At 39.3% G+C, this 23,314-nt stretch overlaps 1 protein-coding gene across 1 annotated transcript; it reads left to right on the top strand.

Annotated features, from left to right (window-relative positions):
- The first annotated feature begins 1,578 nt into the window (after nt 1-1,578).
- On the top strand, nt 1,579-22,268 carry ppp3r1b (protein phosphatase 3 (formerly 2B), regulatory s1ubunit B, alpha isoform, b). Its single transcript, XM_053477196.1, has 6 exons — nt 1,579-1,805; nt 8,978-9,017; nt 19,554-19,730; nt 19,939-19,998; nt 20,902-21,086; nt 22,084-22,268. Exons 1-6 carry the CDS (start codon nt 1,803-1,805, stop codon nt 22,129-22,131), a joined length of 513 nt encoding a protein of 170 aa, XP_053333171.1. The 5' UTR covers nt 1,579-1,802; the 3' UTR covers nt 22,132-22,268.
- Nucleotides 22,269-23,314: the final 1,046 nt, after the last annotated feature.

The raw sequence follows: 23,314 nt of genomic DNA, 5'->3' as shown, positions 1-23,314 counted from the left end.
TATATTGATGTTTCTGTGATGCTTTGTATATTGCGCCATATGTATGTGTTTAATTTTGTAAAAAGGGGAAAAGGTGGAAATCTTTTGTAAGATAAAGCATCACAGTGCTGGAAAGGGTCTGCAGGTTTTCTTGAATATGATGTAAAGTGCAATACAACTTAATGTAGTGAAAAAACATAATTATTGCTGTTTGTTTGTCTGTCTATCTATCTGTCTATCATACATACCTACAGTACATACATACATAGAAAAAAACTGTCTAGACCCACATGTCATACTTATCTATCTATCTATCTATCTATCTATCTATCTATCTATCTATCTATCTATCTATCAATTCATCCAGAAAAAAAACTAAACTATTATTCTGCTATGCGGTTGGAGACGTTAAATTTATATAAATGTCCATGTATTAAAAAAATTTATAGTCCCACATACTATCACTAATCTATCTATTTGTGTAGTTTGCAAATGGAGACTCTACATTTATTTATGTCTATATTTAATAGTCAGTTCAGTTCAGTCTTCATTCGTCACACATACAGTACATTACTGCACAGTGAAATTCTTTACTCTTCGCACATCCCAGCTTCTTGTTGATAGGCAGTGCACAGGGTCAGCCATTTTACGGCACCCCTGGAGCAGACAGGGTTAAGGGCCTTGCTCAAGAGCCCAACAGCAGCAACCTGGGGCTCAAACCACCGATCTTCTGATCCATACAGAGCCGTAACACACTGAGCCACCACTGCCCCACTCAATGTAACGTCTCCAAACGCAATCTACACAAATAGATAAATAAATAGATAATATGTGTCTACAGTATATATTTTTTTCTAAATGGACATATAGGTAAATAAATAGATTAGTGATAGTATGTGGGACTATTAACACACTGAGCCACCACTGCCCCACTAAGAATTTTAACAGTGGAAAGAAAGCTCAGGGTTAAGATCCTTGCTCAAGGGTCTTAACAGTGGAAGCCTGGCCAAACTGGGGCTCGAATCCCCACCCTTCCAATCAATACCCCAGTATCCCACAACCTTAACCAATTTTGCCATCACTGGCTTAGTATAGGCCCGCATACTATCATCAACATACTACCACTAATCTATCTATCTATCTATCTATGTGTCCATTTAGAAAAAAATATAGTCACATATTATCTATTTTTCTATCTATTTATGTAGTTTGGAGACCTTACATTTATCTATATGACTATATATTAAAAAAATCTAATAGTCCCACATACTACCACTAATCTATCTATCTATCTATCTATCTATCTATCTATCTATCTATCACGCATAGATAGAGGCTCTAAGACCTCACACTTCCACACTTACCTTTGTGTTAGTACTCTACTCAAACGGTTACCATGGTAACCCGGGCCGTCTTCCTGTATTCCCCGCACGCGCACTCACTAGTACGGTTAGTGTGTATGTTGTAGTACGCACAGAGAGAGAGCGCGCGCGCGCGCGAGAGAGAGAGAGAGAGAGAGAGAGAAAGTGAGCGATAGAGAATACCCGGATGTTCCTGTCCGGACGCCCCGCCCCCTGCTCCTCGGCACTGAGCGCTGAGACTGAAGCCGCTCCTCCTGTTTCCGCGCTGCGGCTCTGCCCCGAGTCTTTACCGCAGTGAGAGATCCGTCATCTGTCCGTCACAGCAGCGCTCCGGGGGGGCTCCTCACCCTGACACCGCCACCAGCTCCCGAAAACAAACCGGTGCAAATAGTGTTATTAACAATAATAATTAAAAATCAATAGACAAAGAAGGAAGACGACGTAGACGAACCGCGCGACAAAATGGTAAGTGAGCGCGCGCGCTGCGAAACGAATTCGTCGGTTGCTAACAGTTAGCTAGCATAATAACAATTCGAGCGTTGAAAAAAAAAAAAACAGAGGCGTTAGCGTACATGCTAACTGGTGTGAAACGGAGATCATTTTAATGATTTAAATATGAGGTTTGCAGGCTGGAGAGGTGTTTATTTTTGAGCTGTGTCGTGATCCGGGTTTCTCTCTCTCTCTCTCTCTCTCTGGCCCACGGTGTGACGGCTAACACGGGAAAGGCGGACACACCTGAACACCGACACCCCGCTAACACCGGGCTATTTTATTATAAAACCTTTATAAAAAAATTTTATATTAAAAGCAGGGCGACATTAGAGGTAATAGCTAGCATCACTCAGTCCTGCAGTGTCATTAGCTTCAGTTAAGTGTGTATGAATTAGCAGTGAGCACTCAGCTCTGTGTGTTTTAATATTATGGGGTGTAGAAAAACAAATAGGAGAAAAAAATATATAATATATATTTAATTATTTAAAGTCCACCCTGAAACACGTGGAATATTCCTGACATGTGATGATGATGATGATGATGATGATTTTCATTCTTCCTGTGAGAAGTGAGCGACCTCACTTGCCCAGTGTCCTGGACCTCCATCACATGGGTTAGCGCTGGCGTAGAGGATTCAACGATCTCAAACGTGCGAGGAGAGGTCTCTGCTTCTTACTAAGAGCGTTATAACGCCAGGCACGTGATTGACGTGCACCGAATGCTCAAGAACCATTGCTCCCTACTCTCTGTTTGCCAGCGTTCATTTTAATTTTAATTTTTTTTCTCTGTACTCGGGTGCACTTGTGTATTTTCACCCTCCGATACAGCAGGTGGCAGTATGCACCCACAGTATGCTGTGAGATTTTGGAGGAGACTGGCGGCACTGATGACGTCGCGTCCAAATGGCAATCTACCTCCGTTCTCTGGTGCAATTAGCTCCCATATCTCTGGTTCCTGAACGCGAAACGATTGCGTTCTCACTGATCAAAATGAACCAGACTATGGGGGTCAAGTGCTCTCAAAAAGAATTCCAGCACTCTAATGTAAAAAAAACAAACAAACAAAAACAAAAAAAACACCATCACAACATTGTGGGTAATGATATTGAGTGATATTCTTGAGAGCGTCTGTGGTTCAGGAGCTCGGGCGCACCACTGTGTAGAGGTTTGATTATTTCACAGTTGATGAGTCGAACCGGGAGATTGGAATGATTCAGCATCTGTTTAATTGGCGTAATGTTAGGACCCTCCACATTGCAGCAATTAATTTTCTTAAAGCATTAATATCACTAATAAGTCATGCGTCATTATGGCTAGCCTTGTTCATAATCCTGCATCATAACTTCAGTCATCAGTGTTAAAATTATCATGGAGGCTGAGTAGGTTATTTTGCGAGGTCATGAGTTTATAACGTCTTCAGGGGTTTAACTGTGAAATAAATTCCTCTTTCACTCACCTGCGTTACTATTTAAATGTTATGGATGTTGTTTAATATGTGCAATAAGATGTTATCTATCTATCTGTCTATCTATCTATCTTTATCAAAACATCCATTGATTTATTGTTCTGTCTGTAAATCTGTCTTCCAATTGCTCTATCTGTTGATCCATTTATTGATTTTTCTGTTTATGCAACTATCTATCCATCTATCTTTCTGTCTGTCCGAATATCTGACTGTCTGTCTAGCTATCTGTCTATCTAACTCTGTCAGTCTGTCTGTCTCTTTGGCTATATGTCTGTCTGTCTGTTTATCTATTTGACTGTCTGTCTGCCTATCTGACTTTCTAACAGCTTGTCTCCTTGGCTATCTATCATTATGTCTGTCTGTCTATCTATTTATCTGAATATCTATCTATTATTTATCTATATGTCTATCTGTCTGTCTATCTAACTCTGTTTGTCGAGCTGTATATTTTACTATCTAGGGTCTTTTTATCCTTCCATCTATCCATCCATCCATCCATCCATCTATCTATCTCTATCTATCTGATAAAGAGATGGATAGAAAGAGAGATGGAGAGATCTATAAAGCATTTTTTGTTTTTCCTCCTTTAGCATTCAGTTGCCTGTTTCAGTCCACATATACAAGGCTACAAAGCTTTTTAAAAATGAATCCATATAAATAGACAGATGGAGAGGTGTGTATGTATATATATATATATGTGTGTGTGTGTGTGTATGGAGTAGTGTGTGTGTGTTTGGGATTTGGGGAACAGAGGAGTAACGGAAGACCCAGAGCATTTCCATGGTGACGCTAGTTGGCAGAGAGGAATTAATGTATGCATCATAAATCCTTATGCGAGTGCTAGATTGGGAAGCAGATCCAGCAATCTGTAGTGAGCGCTGAGGAGCGTCAGAGCTGGAGGTCTGTGTGTTACTGCAGGCCGCTTCTGCTGCTTTGTGCTCTTTAATTGAGTCTCTGTCTATTTATGGTGCGTTTCATTCTGCACAGCCCACCATCATGTCCAAACTTTACAGATCAGAACATTCTGGAAGAGACTCTGCTTGTGTGTGTGTGTGTGTGTGTGTGTGAGTGAAATAGGCCAGCCGGGATTCTTTATCTCCTCCAGGCTCTGTAGCCTATTTAACATCCCATTATTCTACAAATAGAGGAGAGTATTCTCAACGGAGGTCAGAGATCCAGGTTAATCAGAGCACCTGTACGGACCTCGAGACAAAAAAAAAAAAAAAAAAACAAGGCCGATTTTTAAACGCTTCATTTCCATCAGTCATGCGTTTCATGCTAATTTCTGTCTGGATCGTTTGTAGCATAGGTTTTTTTTTTTTTTTTTTTTTTTTTTTTTTTTTTGATGAGCTGTTTGCTCTGTTCTTGTAATGGGGTTGGAGAGATGATGATAAAATCATACAGGTGAAAGAGTAGATGTGATGATCGGCCCTGAGTTATTTTGATTGTTTGGAAGTTGACTTGGATGAAATACAAAAAAAAGTGTTTGTTGATATAAATACGGATGAGGGGATTGTTACATATTGTCTTCTAGGGGACAACGTTTCCACATTGGTCGTTGTATTTGCTCGAGCCTGGGGTGATGCAGCTGCAGACCTAAATTAGCTGTCTTCTGTCGTTTTTTTATTTTATTTTTTTAGACTGATGATGTTTATGCAGCTTTTCTACAGTGCATGGTCACCAGTTTCCTCTAGGAACCTTAAAGACAAACCTTTAATTTCTCTTACTTTACAGTACATGCTAATGATGCATAGCCTGACAACAAGCCCTCTTAATAAAGGCGGTTTCGAAACGAGACGTATTAAAGTTCTAACGTGTCAAATGTCATGTGTTTTGTCTTCTGTATATAGCCTGTGGGCTCTAGCTGTGCAGAGCGTTGCTGTTGCTACGGTAACCAGCTCGAGGGTAAGGTTGTGCTGAGAGCCGATGGTCGGGGGGAGAGGGGTGAGGGGTAGGTGGCGGGGCGTGGGGGGTTTATTCTGACCTTTTCATACAGCAAGCACAGAGCAGCGTGTTTAAAGCCTTTAGAGCATTTAAAATCCGTCACTCAGCTCATGTCTCGTCAGGGTGTCTCAGTGTGAGAGAGAGAGAGTGTGTGTGTGTTCGTGAATATATGTGTGTGTGTGTGTGTGGATCTCCTTTTTGGATGAGGGAATAGAAACCAGAGAGGACGGCAGAAACGTTAGACTCGGACTCAGACAGGTCGGTTTCTCTCTGTAGAGCGTAAAGACGTCTCTTCCTTCTGTTGCCCCGTCTGTGTCCCCCCCCACTGCTTATTTTCGGAGACCTTTTACCCCACTGGCGGAGTAATCCTAAACCCTCCAGCCGGGTAAATTGGTGTCAAAATAGCACCGGGCGCTCCGGCTGCACTAATGTTAGCCAGGAAGTTTATTTTCTATCACCGTCGAGCACACACAGTCAGAGCGCTAAGCTCGAGTCGGTTTACGCAACGTCACGTCCACCTACACCTTACACACTCCGTCAGCCCCGACAGAGTCCTTCAGCTTGCGTTTAAGACGCTCGCACTCCCCTCGCTTTCCTTTTTCCTTTCTGATTGAAGTACTCCTTGACCTTGTCTTGCAAAAAGGTTAAAATACGACTCGCGGCGAAGGCGCTTTCTAAACAGAGACGCTCAGACGCGCAGATAAGGAGGCAGTGTTTGCGTTTCCTATTGTGAGGAAGGAAAGCACAGCGAGGGTTGACTGTTGAGGAAAAATAAATAAATGGAGAGATCCCGAGGTAGGAGTCAGGAAAATAAAATAAAATCACAAATTCTTTAAAGGCGATGTAAAGTTTTACTCAAAAACAAAACAACGAGATCTGCTGACCCTGCTGTGTCACCGGGATTCCCCTCGTGATTCGGACGCGCAGAGTATAGCGTGGAGCCAAAACACCAAACCTGTGTGTTGAGGTTTTTTTTTTTTTTAGCTTTACATTGTATATTTGTGTCAAAGGTGTATAACACCTCCATCTCTTCTACGCGGTTTGACTCGCGGTGAGTGACCATCCTACTTTTTACAAGGTTTAATTTTTTTAACAATTGGAAATGTTATCACTACGCTAAATACTGCAAAAAGCGGTGAATTGTGATAAACCATAATTGCGGCCACTGCTAGAAACCGTGCTGATTTTGCGTAGGTGAGAGATGGCTGTAAGACTCACTTACGGACGAATCCAACTTATGAACATGCTTCAGGAACGGACTTATTGTACTCTTTAATGGCTACTACATTTTTTTATTGTTTTATTTTAAAATTCAACACTGAAATAGATTTTAAAAATGTATAGTTATTATTATTGTTGGTATTGAAGTGCATGAATTTTAACAACAAATTTTTAAATCACTCCGATTATCTTATCGTCGCCCTCGCTCATCATTAACAGTCTGATCGTTTTTAATTCATTCACCCGTGAACAAATGTTTTGAGACCGACACAAATATTAAGTTTCACAAGTTTGTCGCTTCAGTGTTCTTAGATCTTTTTGTCAGACGTCACTGATTTATGATTACAAGCGATATCGTAAGTCCTGTTTCACGCCAGCAGTAAAGAATCCTGAGACCATTCATGTGTGGTGTTGCTTCTCAGCCAAGGAAGTGGGCTTACGAACAATTTTTCGGACGAACACAGCCATGAATAAAAAATGGTATAAAACATCCTCTTGGAAGGTTGGGAAAAGTTACTTTCAGAACAGTTTGGTGAGGAACAATGCCTTTTAGAGCCACAAAAAATGCTGGATAATATTAAAGAAAATCTTTTTTTTTATTGATTTATTTTTGTTTTTTTAATAAACAATATATTTAAAGTATACATAAAAATAAGTATACACAAAACACAGCTTATTTACACACTACTTAACCCGACTACAACAATTTTACACCAATAACCTCAAAGTTGTTGGTATTCTTAGTACGCTACAGACCAGCTGTAGCTTCCAGACATTCTTCTGCAGAAACAAAAACATATTTTCCTGATCTGGCAAAACACGACACCTCTCCTGCCAGCTGTTAAACACGGTGCGTCCCTCATTAGTGTGTCCTCAGATGTGTTCATTAGGTTTCCCGCTTTACATGATGATGTCACATGTCATGGTTGTGGAATACAGACACACTTTTGAACGTTTGTAGCCTGTCGGAGCGAGTGTAATTACTTGAAAAACCTGGCCTTCGATAATGTTTGTTGGAATCAGGAACAAACTCTCGGAACAGAAGTCGTTTGTATGTTGAGGACTTACTGTGTTATGCTTTAACCTATACATATAATAATACTGTAAAGTGGGCGTGTCTGTACATTGAAGATAATTGCGTAGCATGCAAGATGAATAATAGAGCACATCAAGTTGGTTTGAAAATTTTTGTTTGTCTGTTCGATTGTGCACGCATCATGTAAAAACTACAGAATTAATTTTAATCTTTTTTTTTGTTTGTTTTTAACATATCTTTCATTTTATTTTACACACACATTGTATTTGGCTAAGCTTGAGGTGTAACATACAGGCTTTGTTTCATCGTAGTCAGCCCACGGTTTGATGCACAGTTTGATGTCTGAAGCCTCCTCCATCGACACACATCGGCAAGACTTCTCTATAAGACGTTGTTGTTTTTTTTTTTTTTTTAATCAGTCATTGACCAGTGCTGTGAGTTTTTTAGTTTTTCTGTTTTTTTTTTTAAGAAGAGCACATTTTTCTGCAGAGCTCTCTCTAAAACGGCCTTTTTATTTTTTGTACATCAGCTGGTATCCGCTGCTGTTATGCTGAGAAAGAAAAAAAGAGAGGGAGAAGAAAGAGACACCTCCAGCACATAATTTTCTCTCATTATTCGTCAACCACGTCTCTCTCTTTCTCTTCATCTCTCTGTTCTGTCTCTCACCATTCTGTACCTCTCTCCATCTCCTCATCTTTTTCTATCCCTCTCTCATCCCAATGTCTTTCGGTTTCCCTTTATCCCTCCATCTCTCTCTCTCTCTCTCTCTCTTGATCTCCCAATGTTTCTCTGATTTCTGCCTCGTATTACTGTACTGTACATCTCTCTTCTATTCTTTATCTTCTTTTATCTCTCCTTCTCTCTGTCTGTCCCTCTGTCTCTCCATCCTGTTCACCTCTCAACACTCTTCATCCCTGCTGTCTTTTTTCTTCATATCCCTCTATTTTTTCTTTGCTTTACCTCTGCTTTACTACTGCTCTCTCTCTCTCTCTCTCTCTCTCTCTCTCTCTCTCTCTCTTCTCATTAATGCAGCCCAATTCTCTCTCTCTGGTGTAATGATGTGCTTTTTTCCCTATGCATAATGAAGTGAGCCTAGCTGTGAACACACACACACACACACACACACACACACACACGCGCACAGGAATGTGCAGTCTGCACTTTATTAAACTATCAGTCAGGAGCTTTTAATTGGCAGTAATCTGTAATTCAAGCTTGTGTGTAAGAGAGAGAATGATCTCAGGATGATGTGGACAGTCTGACCGATGCTCTCTCACTCGTTTGTAACAGAATACTGGACACTTGGAGTCAAGAAGCATCATGACATCGCATCCTATCCCACCTCTAACCTCCATCAGGCTTCACTGTTTTGCATTTAGGGGTGTTGAACTAGTGAAGTCTTTCCTTAGAGAAGTGTGTCAGTTTTTCTTTCCTTTTTTTTTTTTCTTCTAATGAGTTTCTGTTTTTTTGTCTTTTTCAGGGAAATGAAGCAAGTTACCCCTTGGAGATGTGCTCGCACTGTGAGTATTCAGGAAGTCTTCTGGGGGAAGGTTGGGGGGGGGGGGGGGTTATGGTCTTGATACGGCCTAAAAATGTGTCTCTAATCACACACTGTTCGCTCTTCCTGGTTCCATGTAGCACAGCACAATCACTCTGTTTTTTTTATTTTATTTATTTATTTATTTTTATAAACGTAACAGTGGCTTGTCACAGACTGATGGAGTCTCACGCGCTCGGCCCCTGAACTGAGCCGTTCACAAACTTACCAAGACTGCCGGACGGTTTTAAATGTGGCACACCTGACCCTTTAATCACACCTCTGATCAACAAACCCGAAACTGAGATAAATGAAGAATTTAACTTGTGCATGTATTTCACCACCTTCTTGTTTTTTATTCTACCTCTCCCTTTGTTTCGGCTATTACGCAGCACCTGTTTTTACAGTTCATACAGTTTATACTTATTTACGGGTGTTTACTTGAAGCTTCTTACTAGGGCTGCACAATACATCGTTTCAGCATCGTCATCGCGATGTGCGCATGCGCGGTAGTCACATCGCGGCAGTCACGATGCAGGACAAAATAAAAAAAAATGTCTGCGTGTCTGATTTAAAAATGTACTTTCTATATTTCTAAACTTTCTATTCACAGATCTATACAGTATTTGTCTAATATAAAGTAATTAACTCATATTTAAGGGTTCTTTAAAAACTACAAAGCACACGTTGCTTCACCTACTTCATGCACGCAGTCTCTGCGTGCGCATGGCTAAATGAGCGCGGGACGCGCGGGAGAAAAGCGCCGAAATGGAAGATTTGGTCGCAAAAAGAACCGCAACGTCCGTCATATGGAAGTATTTTGGATACAAAAAGGATGATGCTGACCAAAAACATGTGCTTTGTCGGGAGTGCCTGGCAGTTGTTGCCACAACTCGCGGAAACACTACGAATTTGTTTGACCATTTAAGTCGGCACCACAAGGTACTGTATGATGAATGCAAAGCCAGATCAGATTGCCGTCCAAAGCAAAAAAAAAAAAACTATTTCGGATGCGTTTGCCAGTGTGACGCCTTACGCAGTGCGTGTGTCGCGCATAGGCAGAGCAAAAGCAGCGTGCAGTCATGTAGATCATAAAGAACTGTGTGTATATATATATATATATATATATATATATATATATATATATATATATATATATATATATATATATATATATATAAAGAAACCAAATATTTTTATAGAGTTGTTGAAAAGTTTAATCTTTTTTGTTAGCTGATGACCAACACTTGTTTTACTTACTAAAAAAAAGTATACAGACTAAAAAAAAAGAGAATCTTCTGACATATTATTTTATTTATTGTAAGATAATTATTGTTAACATCACTTGTTATTGTCATTACAACAAGTTAAGTTTAGCTTATTACAATTTATTTGTTACCACTCGTTTTTTTTTTGTTGTGACAAAATATATTTACTAATCTGTTTTCAAAAAAAGAAGTTGTTGAATAAAATGTTAAATTACTTATTTTGTCACTCATGTTAATTCCTTAATGTGATATTAAAGTGTCCTCTTTTCATTCACAAAATGAGTTCCACAAAAGCAAAAGCAACATTCATTATTAATTTCATAACATATTAGAGCCTTGATTTGCCTGAATTGACAGTGAATAAGGTAAGCCAAACTGTTTATAAAACAACCCAAAATAAGCTTAAAAAAGTATTTTATTTCAGGGTTTTGATTATACTTTTACATCTTTTTATTCTTTAAAAATGCTTACAAAATTACCCCAATTATTCTTGAATTATTATTTGATTTTTAAGCAGTTTAAAACACCTGGTGAACATAAATAAATTTGTACACATCGCAATATATATCGCAGGAAAAAAATATATCGCAGTGTAATTTTTTCCCCATATCGTGCAGCCCTACTTCTTACACTAACTGACTTTTTTAAACTGCCTTAAAAAGAACGTTTATTTTTTTTTATTTCAATGTTAAATCTCATGGCTTTTATTTTTTTTTTTCTGTTTTTTTTTTTTTTTTAGTTCTGGTTACATTAACCACTAAATCAGAAGTACTATATGGGAAATTTAAACGGAATTACAAAGTTAAAAACCTTTTTATTTATGTTTGTTCGAACTGACCTCTCACTGCCACTTGCAATACCGTTACAGCTCACACTTTATAGAAACCCTGCTCTGAAATATCTGTCTGAGACTTGCTGTAACCTACATGTTCCTCGTTAAGTCACACTTGATAAGACTGTTGATTTTTTTTTTTCAATTCAGTGGTGCTAATATTTATTGCTTGATTTGTCTAAGCAGCTTTACTTCATATTAAAAACTACTGAATGTTTTAACAGTGAAATCCTTTGTAACTTTTTTTTAAATTGCTTGTTTTTGGATTTTTTTTTATTTTTTTATCTGCTCCACACTCCAGTCCAGTAGGTGGTGATATTGTACCAGTCATGCATAAACTCAAAAAAGGAAGAAAAAGTAGTAATCTTAAAAAGCAACTCTTAAAATAAAAGTGGATTGGATTTTCTGTCCACAGTCAAATTGAGACTGTTTAACGTTTGTAAGTTCATTTTTAAAGTGTAAATCAATTATAAATCAGAAACGGACCCAATAGTTGAACAAATCAAATAAAAGTGATTGATTAAATCTCACAGCTTTATTGTACACATATCCTGAAATAAACCTGGTGCATGCACACGGTGGCAATAGAGTGCCACAGGTCCTCAAACTAACGTAACATCGTTTGTAGTCGTCACAGTAATCCTCACCTGAAATTAAGACTAAACCTAATCGTTTCCCCGTTTGACATTGTTGTCATGGCATCATTCATAGATGGTGAGCTACAGGGCATCCATTATCAAATTTAGGCTTAACAGACGTTCACGTTCTGTCCTGTAGGCGCGGAAAAGAAAAGTCGTGTCCATCACGTCCCCTGTGTGGTAAAGATGTCACGATAAAATGTGCAAAGAAAAACTCAGTGACTCCGCCTTGTGACCACGCCTTTCTGTGGCCAGATTTAGTCAAACAGTGCCGTTTCTTAGACCAGGCTGCTGGCTGACCTTTGACCTTTCACACATCACACTCGAGATATTTTATAAACAGAATTGCACAACAAGTGCGGTCAAAGTAGAAAGTGACATCGTCGCGCCTGTGTGCCCATGTACCCGTCTGTGTCGCAGGGAGACGAGAAATACGGGCGCACGGCAGGTCATGTGACGAGAACCGACCAGCTCCTCTCTTTCGTTCCTCCTGGATCAGATGGAATCTGTGTTTTCTTAACACTTGAAGGATGGGAGACACCCAAACATGGCATTTTGTGTGTGTGTGTGTACTTTCTCTGTCTGTATGGCTCATTCTTTTTCTCTCTGTGTCCCTCTCTCTTACCCACTCTCTCTCCGTCTGTCTCTCTCTCTTTCTCTGTATGTCTGTCTTTCTTTCTCCCTTTCTGTCTGCCACTGTCCCTCTTTGTCTTTCACAATGTTTGTCTCTCTCTGGCTGTCGCTCTTTGTCTTTCTTTCTCTCTTTCTGTCTGTCTCTTTCCCTCTTTGTATGTCTTTTTTCTCTTTCTGTCATTTTCTGTCTGTCTGTCTGTCTTTTTGTCTGTATGTCTTTTTTTTTCTCTCTCTATGTCTTTCTCTGTCACTCTTTAGGTGAATCCCAATTCTACCCCTTACCCCTACACTTAGCCCTACCCCTCCGTTTGGCGCGTTCACGTGAAGGGGTAGGGGTGTCTCATTTCTCTTTTGGTTGGAGGGGTAGGGCTAAGGTGAAGGGCCAGATAGCCCTCGAAACGAAGATTTTTCGGGACCTCACTTCAAACGAAGGGCTAACGAAATTTTCAAGATGGCCGCTCACTCGAGCAAGCAGACCCGTACATTTAACGATTTTTTGCCATTAATAAGGATTTTTATGGCAAGTTTTTATTATATGTATATTAATTTTAGTCTTGTGTTTGTGTTTATGGTGATGTTTTGTAAAAAAACGTTTGCAAAAAAAACCGCTAAAGTTTGCTAGCGGATAGCGCCGATTGCGCAATATTACAAAAATATATTTTTATGTCATATACACTTTACTACATGCTACAAACAAATATGAAAGTTTAGTAGCACGGCAGTTTGCCGAGCTTTTGGTAACGCATTGATTGTTTTGCTTACGGCCATACTGTATGTGTACATGTAAATGAACGGATACGTATGATGACGTATAACAGTGTTGTAGTGGTGTCCCATTTCTTAAGGGAAATATTTTAACCCTTCCCCTTTCCACTTCGTTTTAAGGGACAAGGGGAAGGGGCGAGGGTTAGGGGAAGGGGTAGGGGAAGGGGTAAGGGGTAGAATTGGGATTGGGCTTTTGTCTATCTGTCCGACTTTCTCCCTCTCTCTCTCTTTCTCTTTTTGTCTGTATGTCTGTCTTTCTTCCGCCCTCTTTGTCCATCTTTGTCTCTCCGTCTGTAGTTTTTTCTGTTTCTTTATCTCACCGACTCAGGAGTTCATCATCTTGACCCCCGAGCTCTCCGGACAAACCTCCACACACTCACCTTCCATCCTAGTTCAGTAAGGCCGTCTCGAGCGCACCGTACTGTAAGTGCAGAGTTTTTCCGTTTGTCGTGCGGACCATAAGAACAGTCACGACGACGGCCGAGAGTTCCCTCAGAGCGCGGTGGGAGGTCGTGAATCATCTTACAGTCGCGCTCGGAAACCCGACAGCCGAGGACGTGAGTGAGTGTGTGAACAGCGTTGCTCTCGTAGCTGCTGCTGTCAGGCGTCTCGTTTAAACCAGCTGAGGATGAGCCGGGTGTCTGTGGATGTGTGTGTGTTTAGGTGAAAGGCACGACCGTGATGAACTGTCTAACGATTATAGCCGTTACCATAGAAACAGGCTGGAACACGGCCTCGGGGACTGAGGTGTAGATTTTATGATCAGCTGGTCTTTAGTTCTCGTCCGTCATGATGATCCCAAGTCAGCTGTGATGCAGCACATACTAGTGTGTGTGTGTGTGTGTGTGTGAGAGCGAGTTGGAGATTGAATGTTGAATCTTGAGAGAGAGCTGAGTGACGGAGGCGTGCTGCTGTAAATTCCTCCTGCCTGCTAAAGGTCAGACATGAGGGGCAGCCTCGCTTATTTTTTGTGTGTGTGTGTGTGTGTGTGTGTGTGGGAGGGTGCATTGCACAGGTTAGTACGCGGTCAGACTGGCCCTTCTTCATTGTGTGTGTGTGTGTGTGTATTTTCTTTGCAGTGGGTTGAGACTACTCTACCCATGATCCCCTGCTCTGGTCTACGAACGTCTCTGTGGCTATTTCAGCTCCGGGTTAAATCAACATTACAAAGATTTCTCTCTCTGTATCTCTCATTCTCTGTCTGTCTCTCTGTCTGGGACCTTCTGAAGAGAAAGTCCAACACCTGTCTGTCTTTCTCTCTCTGTCCATTTCTCTCTCTCTTCTTGTCTCTCTCTCTCTCTGATAATTTTTTCCTGTTTCTATCTCCCCCTGTCTCTCTCTCCCTGTGAGTCTCTGTCCATTTCTTTCTCTCTCTCTCTCTCTCTCTCTCTCTCTCTCTCTCTCTCTCTCTCTCTGTGTTCCTTTGCCTCTCACACCCTCTCTCTCTGTCCATTTCTCCCTGTCTCTCTCTCTGTCCATTTCTCCCTGTCTCTCTCTCTCTGTCCATTTCTCCCTGTCTCTCTCTCTCTGTCCATTTCTCCCTGTCTCTCTCTCTGTCCATTTCTCCCTGTCTCTCTCTCTGTCCATTTCTCCCTGTCTCTCTCTCTGTCCATTTCTCCCTGTCTCTCTCTCTCTGTCCATTTCTCCCTGTCTCTCTCTCTCTGTCCATTTCTCCCTGTCTCTCTCTCTGTCCATTTCTCCCTGTCTCTCTCTCTGTCCATTTCTCCCTGTCTCTCTCTCTGTCCATTTCTCCCTGTCTCTCTCTCTGTCCATTTCTCCCTGTCTGTCCATTTCTCTCTCTCTCTTTCTCTCTGTGTTCCCCTGCCTCTCTGTCTCTCTGTTTATTTCTCTCTGTCTCTATCTGTAATTCTTTTTCTCTGTCTCTCTCTGTCTTTCTGTCTCCCTGTGTGTCTCTCTCTCTGTCCATTTATTTCTCTCTTTCTCTGTGTCCATTTCTATTTCTCTCTCTCCGTCTTTCTCTCCTCTCTCTGTCTGTGTCCATTTTTTTCTGTCTTTCTCTTGCAGTCTATTTTTGTTCCACTCTCCCATTTTTGCTCTTGCTGTCTCTCACTGTTTCATTTAGCGCTTTATTGTCATGACAAATATTTACGTTCGTGTTGCCAAAGATTAGAAATAAGTTGCAAGAAAATAATAGAAGTAAAGAGTTTTTTTAAAAACCCAATAGTATATAAATATAATAATAAATAAATGTATATCTGTAAATAAAGTAGATACATTTAGTCAGTCAGTAAAGTTCAAGTAACTTTCTCTGTCCTTGTCCCTTTCCAACACCGCTTATGTCTCCCTCTTGCTGTCTCTTTGTCCGTCCCTCCATCACACTGTCTCCCATCGTCTCCTGCACTCTTGGTATTTTCTCTCGAGCGAGCCAGAGTAATTAACAGCACATTACTTTAACAGTGATTACAAGCTGCCTGGTGTGAAACTGAGCCACCTGTTGGTCAGCCGGGTGCTTAGCAACCGCAACGGCATCCCATAATCCCCCTGCAATTAGCAGCTCCTGCCACAGAGCCGCTAGAGCGTTCCTATGAGAGAGAGAGAGAGAGCGCGTCCGCCGTCTGTCCGGGCGTCTCCGGCTCTTCCAGCGCAGCACTGAGCTCTGATAGCTAAAAACCTGGGGGGGATTGTGTGTGTGTGTGTGTGTGTGTGTGTGTGTGTGTGTGTGTGTGTGTGTGTGTGTGTGTGTGTGTGTGTGTGTGTGTGTGTGTGTGTGTGTGTGGTGAGAGAGAAAGAACAACTGGAGAGATGTTATGAAAGCTGTGTAAAGTATCATGTCTCTGTTAGACAAGTAGGGTTCTGCACACACCTCCACACACACACATACATTGTCTTACTCCTCCTCATTGGACACGGGTTTCTTTGTTGCCAGGGGCAACAAGAGGGCATTTCCTCCCAGACTAAGATGATATTTAGAGGGAAATTAAAATATTTAATATTTATTATAAAATATATTACAAAAATTGTTTTAATAAACATTATAAAGAGTAAAAAACACTTGATTATGAAAACACTAATGAAGAAGGGGAAGTAATATTTTATCAATTAAGCACAAAAATCAATTAAGATTTTAATTTTTAGCGCTAAAAAGAAGGCCTTGGTAAATTAAGTACTCGGTTAAATACTAGAAAAAAATATACAGTACAGTTTCTCAGATTAGTCACATAACAGTGAAAAAGAAGATAAAACAAACAAATTTTACACTTTTAAAATATTAAATATAAACATATGTTTAAGACTAGAAAAAGATATTTTTTATTTAAAAAATGAAATAAATGTTAACCCTATATCTGAGGTTATTAAATTCTTATTATAGGAATTATTATTATTATTATTATTACTATTATTATTATACTGTAGGGTGTTTTAAAATTATTATTAGTAGTAGTAAAAGTTTATTATTATTACAAGATTTTAAAATTATTAGTAGTATTAGTATATATTTTAAATGATTATATTTTTTTTATTGTTATGATTTTTTATTATTGTAAGAATTTATTAGTAGTGGTTCTATAAGATTTGTTATTATTTTTATAAGAATATGCAAATTATTATTATCATTATTATTATTTTTGTTTTCTTCTTTAAGTAAGTAGCACATTTTTCAAGTTTAGGACCATAAAGGGGAGTTTTTTGTTTTTTTTTACAAAACTTTAAATATTTTATATTGAAGGGATTTTAAAATACAATTAAAATGAGTACAAAATTAAGGAACTATCTAGATATTTTGTCTTATATTCCCAGATCTGTATTTTCTAGTGCTACAATAAAATCTATAAAGACAGACAGAACACACACACACACACACACACACCCTGCTATTTGGTATATACAGTACAGTATACTGTACCCGCTCGAACAAACCTGCTCATGCACACACACTCCACAGTAGACTTTTATTTTTGTATGTAGCTTCCAAGAAATTAAAGAAAACACACACACACACACACACACACACAAACGCACAATAAGACCTCTGTGTGAATACCCTTACAGTATATACACCCAGGTTTAATGTCTTTAACACACAGAAAGAAACCTCTGTTAGAAAACACTTACAATACTGTATATACACGTAGCTTTACTGTCCTAAACACACACACACACACACACACACACACACAAAGCTGTTGTTGTTTTAAAATGATTATTCATGATTGCAGTGTTTATACAAGTGTCTGAATTTTAGTAAAGTACTAAAGATCCATTGTGAGGAAATAATGTGACGATATAATTCAATACTCTATTTATTGTGCATCTAATGCAGTCGCACTGTTTGAACACCAGAGGGCACTGCTCCATAACCAATATAACCGATGTAAAAGGAATTCAGTCGCTTTCAGACACACCCGTCCCACAGCCAAGAACGAGACCAAGATACAAAATTTGGTCAAGGACACCAAATATTACCAACTAAAGCAGGAATTAGAGATAGATTTCGGAGACTTCCTGTATTGATGTTTCCATCTTTTCCAATGAATTATTTTGCATTCATGTTTTCTGACGTCGTGTAGAAACTAGTTATGGGAATTCGAATCATTTCTGTGACTTAGTTCTTTGAGTCTCATTTATCAAAATGACCGAATCTCTTTTTTTTTGTCATTTAGTTTATTTTGTTCTTTTGATCAGAAATGAAATAAATTGTTACATTTTCCAAAAAAGACCCCTAATATGTCTACATACACAAATTTTGGCTATAGTTCCTGTAATAAAAATATTACACTGCAGCTACGAATATTATAATAAACAGAATGAGTAGCTTATCTCTCATATCTTCTAGTCTGAGTCATTTGTTCTTTTGTCACGTGACTATTATAGACGCAGTCCAGTGAATTACACAGGAAACAGAACTGAGCGGTTCTTCTCTTGAGTCTTCCAGTCTGAGTCATTTATTCTTTTTAATCTATTTCACATGCTTCGCGTCCAGTAGAAAATAAACGAATCACTCTCCGAGACGACTCGCTCTTCTGAGTCACGTTAAAGACTCATTCGGAAGGATAAACGACCCATCACTACTAGAAACAAAGTTATCCTTACTTTTAAAACGTGTCGATTTTAGTGCTACTGCAAATATGGGAATGACGTCGCAAAAATGTAGAACTTGTATTTTATTTTTATGTAATTATTATTATTATTATTTTTTTTTTTTACAGAAACAACCAGAAACAACCTGATCTTATGTTACGGTGCTCTTGCTTTCTCTTTAGCTAAATTTCACCTCAGTTTTGAGCTTTGCTGTTTGTACAGTTGCTTAAAATAAAGTAAAATTTAGTTGATCCAATTGCCTGGGTACCGTTAAAAAAAATAAATCACTCTATGTTGCACAGTCCTGAGCCCTAGGTATGTTTATTTATAAAAACATAGTAATGCAAGTAAATGGCTAAAATCCTCAGGGTTTTAAAAGCTGTGTGTTTTAATAAACAGAATAAAGAGTGCTTAGTACTTAATTTTATTTATTTTATAATTTCTTACTTGAAAGGAGGCGAGGGATTGTAAGGTGGATCTCTGAAATATGAGATTAATCGACATATCAAATAAATCCAAATATCGTCTTACAGCTAGTATGTGTTTACTGTTTGTTGTATAGTTTGGTGTTGGCAGGTAACACCGGCTCGTTCCTCTGGCCACCACCGCAAGTGTATTCAGACCTGTGGGAAACACTGAAAGAACTGTGTGTGTGTGTGTGTGTGTGTGTGTGTGTGTGTGTGTTCGTCTCACATGTGTGGGAGCTTAACAGTCCTGTTGTGGGGGCGGGGACTCCGTTCAGCTTTAGGCTAGTTCTGTAACGTGCTGAGTTTCTGCAGCGATGGCTGCTACTACCAGGCAGGAAGCAGGTACGATCACTTCACAGTAGACCCGAGAGATCCTGCTGGTGCTGGTGCTGGGTGTGTGTGGGTGTGTGAGTGGTGTGTGTAAGTGTGAAGAAGTGTGTGTATGGTTCTTCTTGCGTTTGGTGTTTTACTTAAAGTCTCTTTCGTTTTTGTGTTTGGTTTTTTACTCGATTATCCTTTCTGTCTCTTCACTTTCATCTGAGGATCAGTTTCATGATGAATAAGAAACCTGTGTGTGTATGTGAGTGTAAGACAAATTGCTTTGATCAAACTGCAGTAATACCAGCACAGCTGTAGGTGTTTGTGTAACGAGAAAAAACGAGTAGGTGTTTGTGTACGGATGCTTTTAATCACTCGTACATAATGTAACCACGTTCCTCTCTAAAGGTGAGCAGTTTTTAAGACTTCTGATGCTCCACACAGCATGGTCATCACTTATAAAAGAACATCGTTTAATAATGTTGTTATTATTATTATCGTCTCTGCTTTGATGCGCACTCACTTTGATGTGTCTTTCACTCTCCTCCTGTTTTCCAGTCGATGCTGATGAGATTAAGAGACTCGGTAAGAGGTTTAAGAAGCTCGACCTGGATAACTCGGGATCCCTGAGCGTGGAAGAGTTCATGTCGTTGCCCGAGCTCCAGCAGAACCCGCTGGTCCAACGAGTCATCGACATCTTCGACACGGATGGCAACGGCGAGGTGGACTTTAAAGGTGCATAAAGGGATACCATGGGTGTTTTTATTTATTTATTTATTTATTTTAATTAATGTCTCATGTCTTCACTAGATACAAATTATCTTCTTTATTAGATTATCTTTCGTTAAATTTAGTCAAGAATTAATCATTTAAAGAGATTTTTTACTCACCTGCATTTTTTGTTTGTTTATTTCTTTTCTCTTCTCTGCCTGTTTTTCTGTAGAGTTCATTGAGGGCGTGTCCCAGTTCAGCGTCAAAGGTGACAAGGAGCAGAAACTGCGCTGTGAGTAAAACACTCCCAATGCTTCCAGTCTGAAATTTCTCTTTAAAGGTCCCATCGCCATTTTAAATAAGTTAACATAAAAAAACTCCATAATGCATATGTTCATACCGCAAACCCCATGTGGATGAAATCATGTAATATCAGCCAAAACACAGTATTGGTGCTGATTTTTTATTTATTTATTTTTTGCATGTTAAATGTATCCTACAGGAAGTGTGTGTTTTAAAGAAGCTACTTTAGAAGTTTATACAGCATGGAAGTGACCAATCTTGCTTACCTAAAAATTTCTATAAGTTGCTAACCCTGTCATTTTGGAGAGAGGATTTTATATGATCCCCCAAAATGGAGTTTTTCAGCGTTATACTGTCTCGCTTCAAACAATTATCATTTAAAACGCAAATTATTTATATACTTTTATAAGTGTTGATACAAAAAAAATGTAGTGTCCGTAACCATGTTCCATACACTTTGCGATATCTTAACTATTTCTGCCTTTTCATGTTAAAATCTCAATTGATTGAGTTTCATCTAAATGACAGTTAAGATCATTGAGAAGATTTGAATCAGGAAAAAAGTTACGGACACCACAGACATAAAAGGGCATGAAATTTTATTTAGCTTTAGATTTATGTTTCTTTTTATAATATGATTTTAAATTATTTTAATTTTAAAATATAAATGTATATGGATATTTACCAAAAAATGAAGAAGGGATTGTGAGATAAGAAGCATTATCCTTTCTAAAAAAATTACTTTTTCACCCAGGTGAGACACCGATACCACATTTTGTCCACAGAACATGGCGATGATGATGAAGGGGTGCACATACTTTAGTCCGTATGGCATAAACAGCTATTTGCACTGATTTAATATTTTTTTTTTCTGCTCTTCCTTTCCACGCAGTCGCGTTCCGGATCTACGACATGGACAAGGACGGCTACATATCCAACGGCGAGCTCTTCCAGGTGCTCAAGATGATGGTGGGCAACAACCTGAAGGACACGCAGCTGCAGCAGATCGTCGACAAGACCATAATCAATGCCGACAAGGACGGAGACGGGAGGATATCCTTCGAGGAGTTTTGTGCGGTGAGCCATGTTGTCTTTCGTTTTATTTAAGAATAAAACAGAAATTTCTCTCCCTTGATGAGGCGTGAGAACACGAGTCTCGAGGAGATAGAGGATGTACAGTGGAACCTCGGATTGCGAGCATATTGCGTTCCGGAAACGTGTTTGCATATCAAATCACTTGTATATCAGAGCGAATTCCCCCTCATAGAAAATTATGGAAACTCAGATGATTTATTCCATAAACCAAAAATATTCATATAAATATAATTAATACATAAAACAAATTAACCTGCATTTCATCTTGGTGTTAAACGAGAGAGTGTGTGTGTGTGTGTGTGGGGGGGGCGTTATTGTGTAGCACAACTTTCTCTTACACACACAGACTAACGGAATCACTACTCTTTTTAAAACTTTTTTTGGGTGTGTGTCACTTTTTGTTTTTTAACGACTCGTCAATCAGTGCACTCGGTTCAGGAGTCCGCACGCTCAGCTTAGTATTCAGTGCAAACATTTTTTACACTTTTTTTTTTTCTTTAAAAAACAAAAAACAAAACATGACTCCTTAGGGTCCATGTAAACAAGGAAACCTCACTAACGACACTTTGCTTTTGAGGATTTCGTTGGGAAATGTGACGTTGTTAAACAGATTGATCTGAGTAAATCTGACTTCTTAGCCTTTTTTTCCCTTCTCTTCACGAGGGCTGTTCTTGCAGTACAGTTACTAAAGAAAAGTCACTAAACATAAATGGTCACAATATTGGAGTAAACAGTACACGCACTGAGACCGAGCATAGGAGACGATTACCCACAATCCCACAGCGTGCATGCGTACTACAGTACTCGTGTGTATCGAGACCTCGCTCGTTTATCAAGTTAAAATCCATTAAAGCGTTATTTGCAATCCGAGGCTTCACCGTATCTGTGACATCATACGCAGAGATTGTTCTCAGATAGCGATCATGAACATGTGCTCCATCACTCTGTAAAACTCTGATTGTCCTCTCGTGTCTTCCAGGTGGTCGGCGGTTTAGACATCCACAAAAAGATGGTGGTGGACGTGTGAACGGATGGACGACCCCTTTCACCAAACACCCCTCTCTCTCTCTCTCTTTTTCTCTCTCTCTCTCTCTCTTGATCGCTTTTTTCTCATTCTGTTCCCGTCTCTCCTCTTCTCCACGTTCTCCTCCACACCTGAGAATCAGCTCGCCGTGTCCAGCTGTACAAGCGCTCTCCTTCACGCGTACACTCGAGTTTTCGTTTAGTGACCATGTACTCCACCACACCCACACCTTTTTTTATTTTATTATTTTTTCCCTCATATCTTTTCACGTTTCAAGCCAATTATCGGAAGTGTTATTGAGCACGACAAGTTTCTTTTTCAGGCACTGGGCAATCATTTTAGTTTGGTGGAGAAAAGGGAGAAAGTGTGTGTGTGTGTGTGTGTGTATGATGTACTGTTTGTTTCTTTTTCATTTTTGAAGGGGGGACATTTTTATATTTATTTTGATCATGCATTTTTTTTAAGAGCACGTAGGTGTACAAAGAGTTTGTCGACGTGCAGAAAAGAGCATAAAGTGCCAATCAAAAGTGATTTATTATTAAGAGAAATAATAATAACAAATAATTATGAGCAGAATGTATGGAAACCAGTTTATAAAAACACATTTTTCACACACTTTTTTTTTTCTCCTCCACTCCTCACTTGAGATCACTTGGAGCGATAGGAAGCTGTAACGTTTTTGTAATAAGACGCGAGTGTGTGAGTGCGCGAGTGGGATGTTTCTACTGCTAAGGTGTTGACGCATAGTCCTCGCTTTTCCAATATTCACGCTAGATTTAAAGAAACGCAAAAAACAACAGTTGAGCAGTTTACTTTTACGAGATATAAATATATATTATATTGAAGTATATATAATTTTTGTCAGTGTCTTTTTTGTTTTGTTTTGTTTTAAATAAGGTTTTTTTTTCTGAAAAAGGGTTTCTAGCCATTAGATCGTAAGACACACAGGATGGAACAGTGCCATCTGCATCTTTCTTAACATTTTTTTTTTTTTTGTATATCTTAAATTTATCCATTAACAGAAGAAGAAAAAGGGATGCATCAGCTATCGACTCGGCGTTACAAAAGACGCGAAACGGTTCGGGCACAGAACAGAATCGGAGCCGGGCTTAATCCTCGAAACGTGACTGCAGGCAGCGCTGTGAAGTTGTGACGGGTTGTTTTTTTTGTTTTTGTTTTGTATATT

This window comes from Clarias gariepinus, chromosome 18 (assembly GCF_024256425.1).
Source record: "Clarias gariepinus isolate MV-2021 ecotype Netherlands chromosome 18, CGAR_prim_01v2, whole genome shotgun sequence".
In the NCBI taxonomy this organism is placed as follows: Eukaryota; Metazoa; Chordata; class Actinopteri; order Siluriformes; family Clariidae; genus Clarias; species Clarias gariepinus.
This window is presented reverse-complemented; position numbering and strand designations above follow the sequence as displayed.

Bases quoted from the DNA above. Each gene is read 5' to 3' on its own strand.
- ppp3r1b (XM_053477196.1), top strand. The intron at 19,731-19,938 runs GTGCATAAAGGG...GTTTTTCTGTAG, and splicing joins CGGCGAGGTGGACTTTAAAG to AGTTCATTGAGGGCGTGTCC. The intron at 19,999-20,901 runs GTGAGTAAAACA...CTTTCCACGCAG, and splicing joins CAAGGAGCAGAAACTGCGCT to TCGCGTTCCGGATCTACGAC.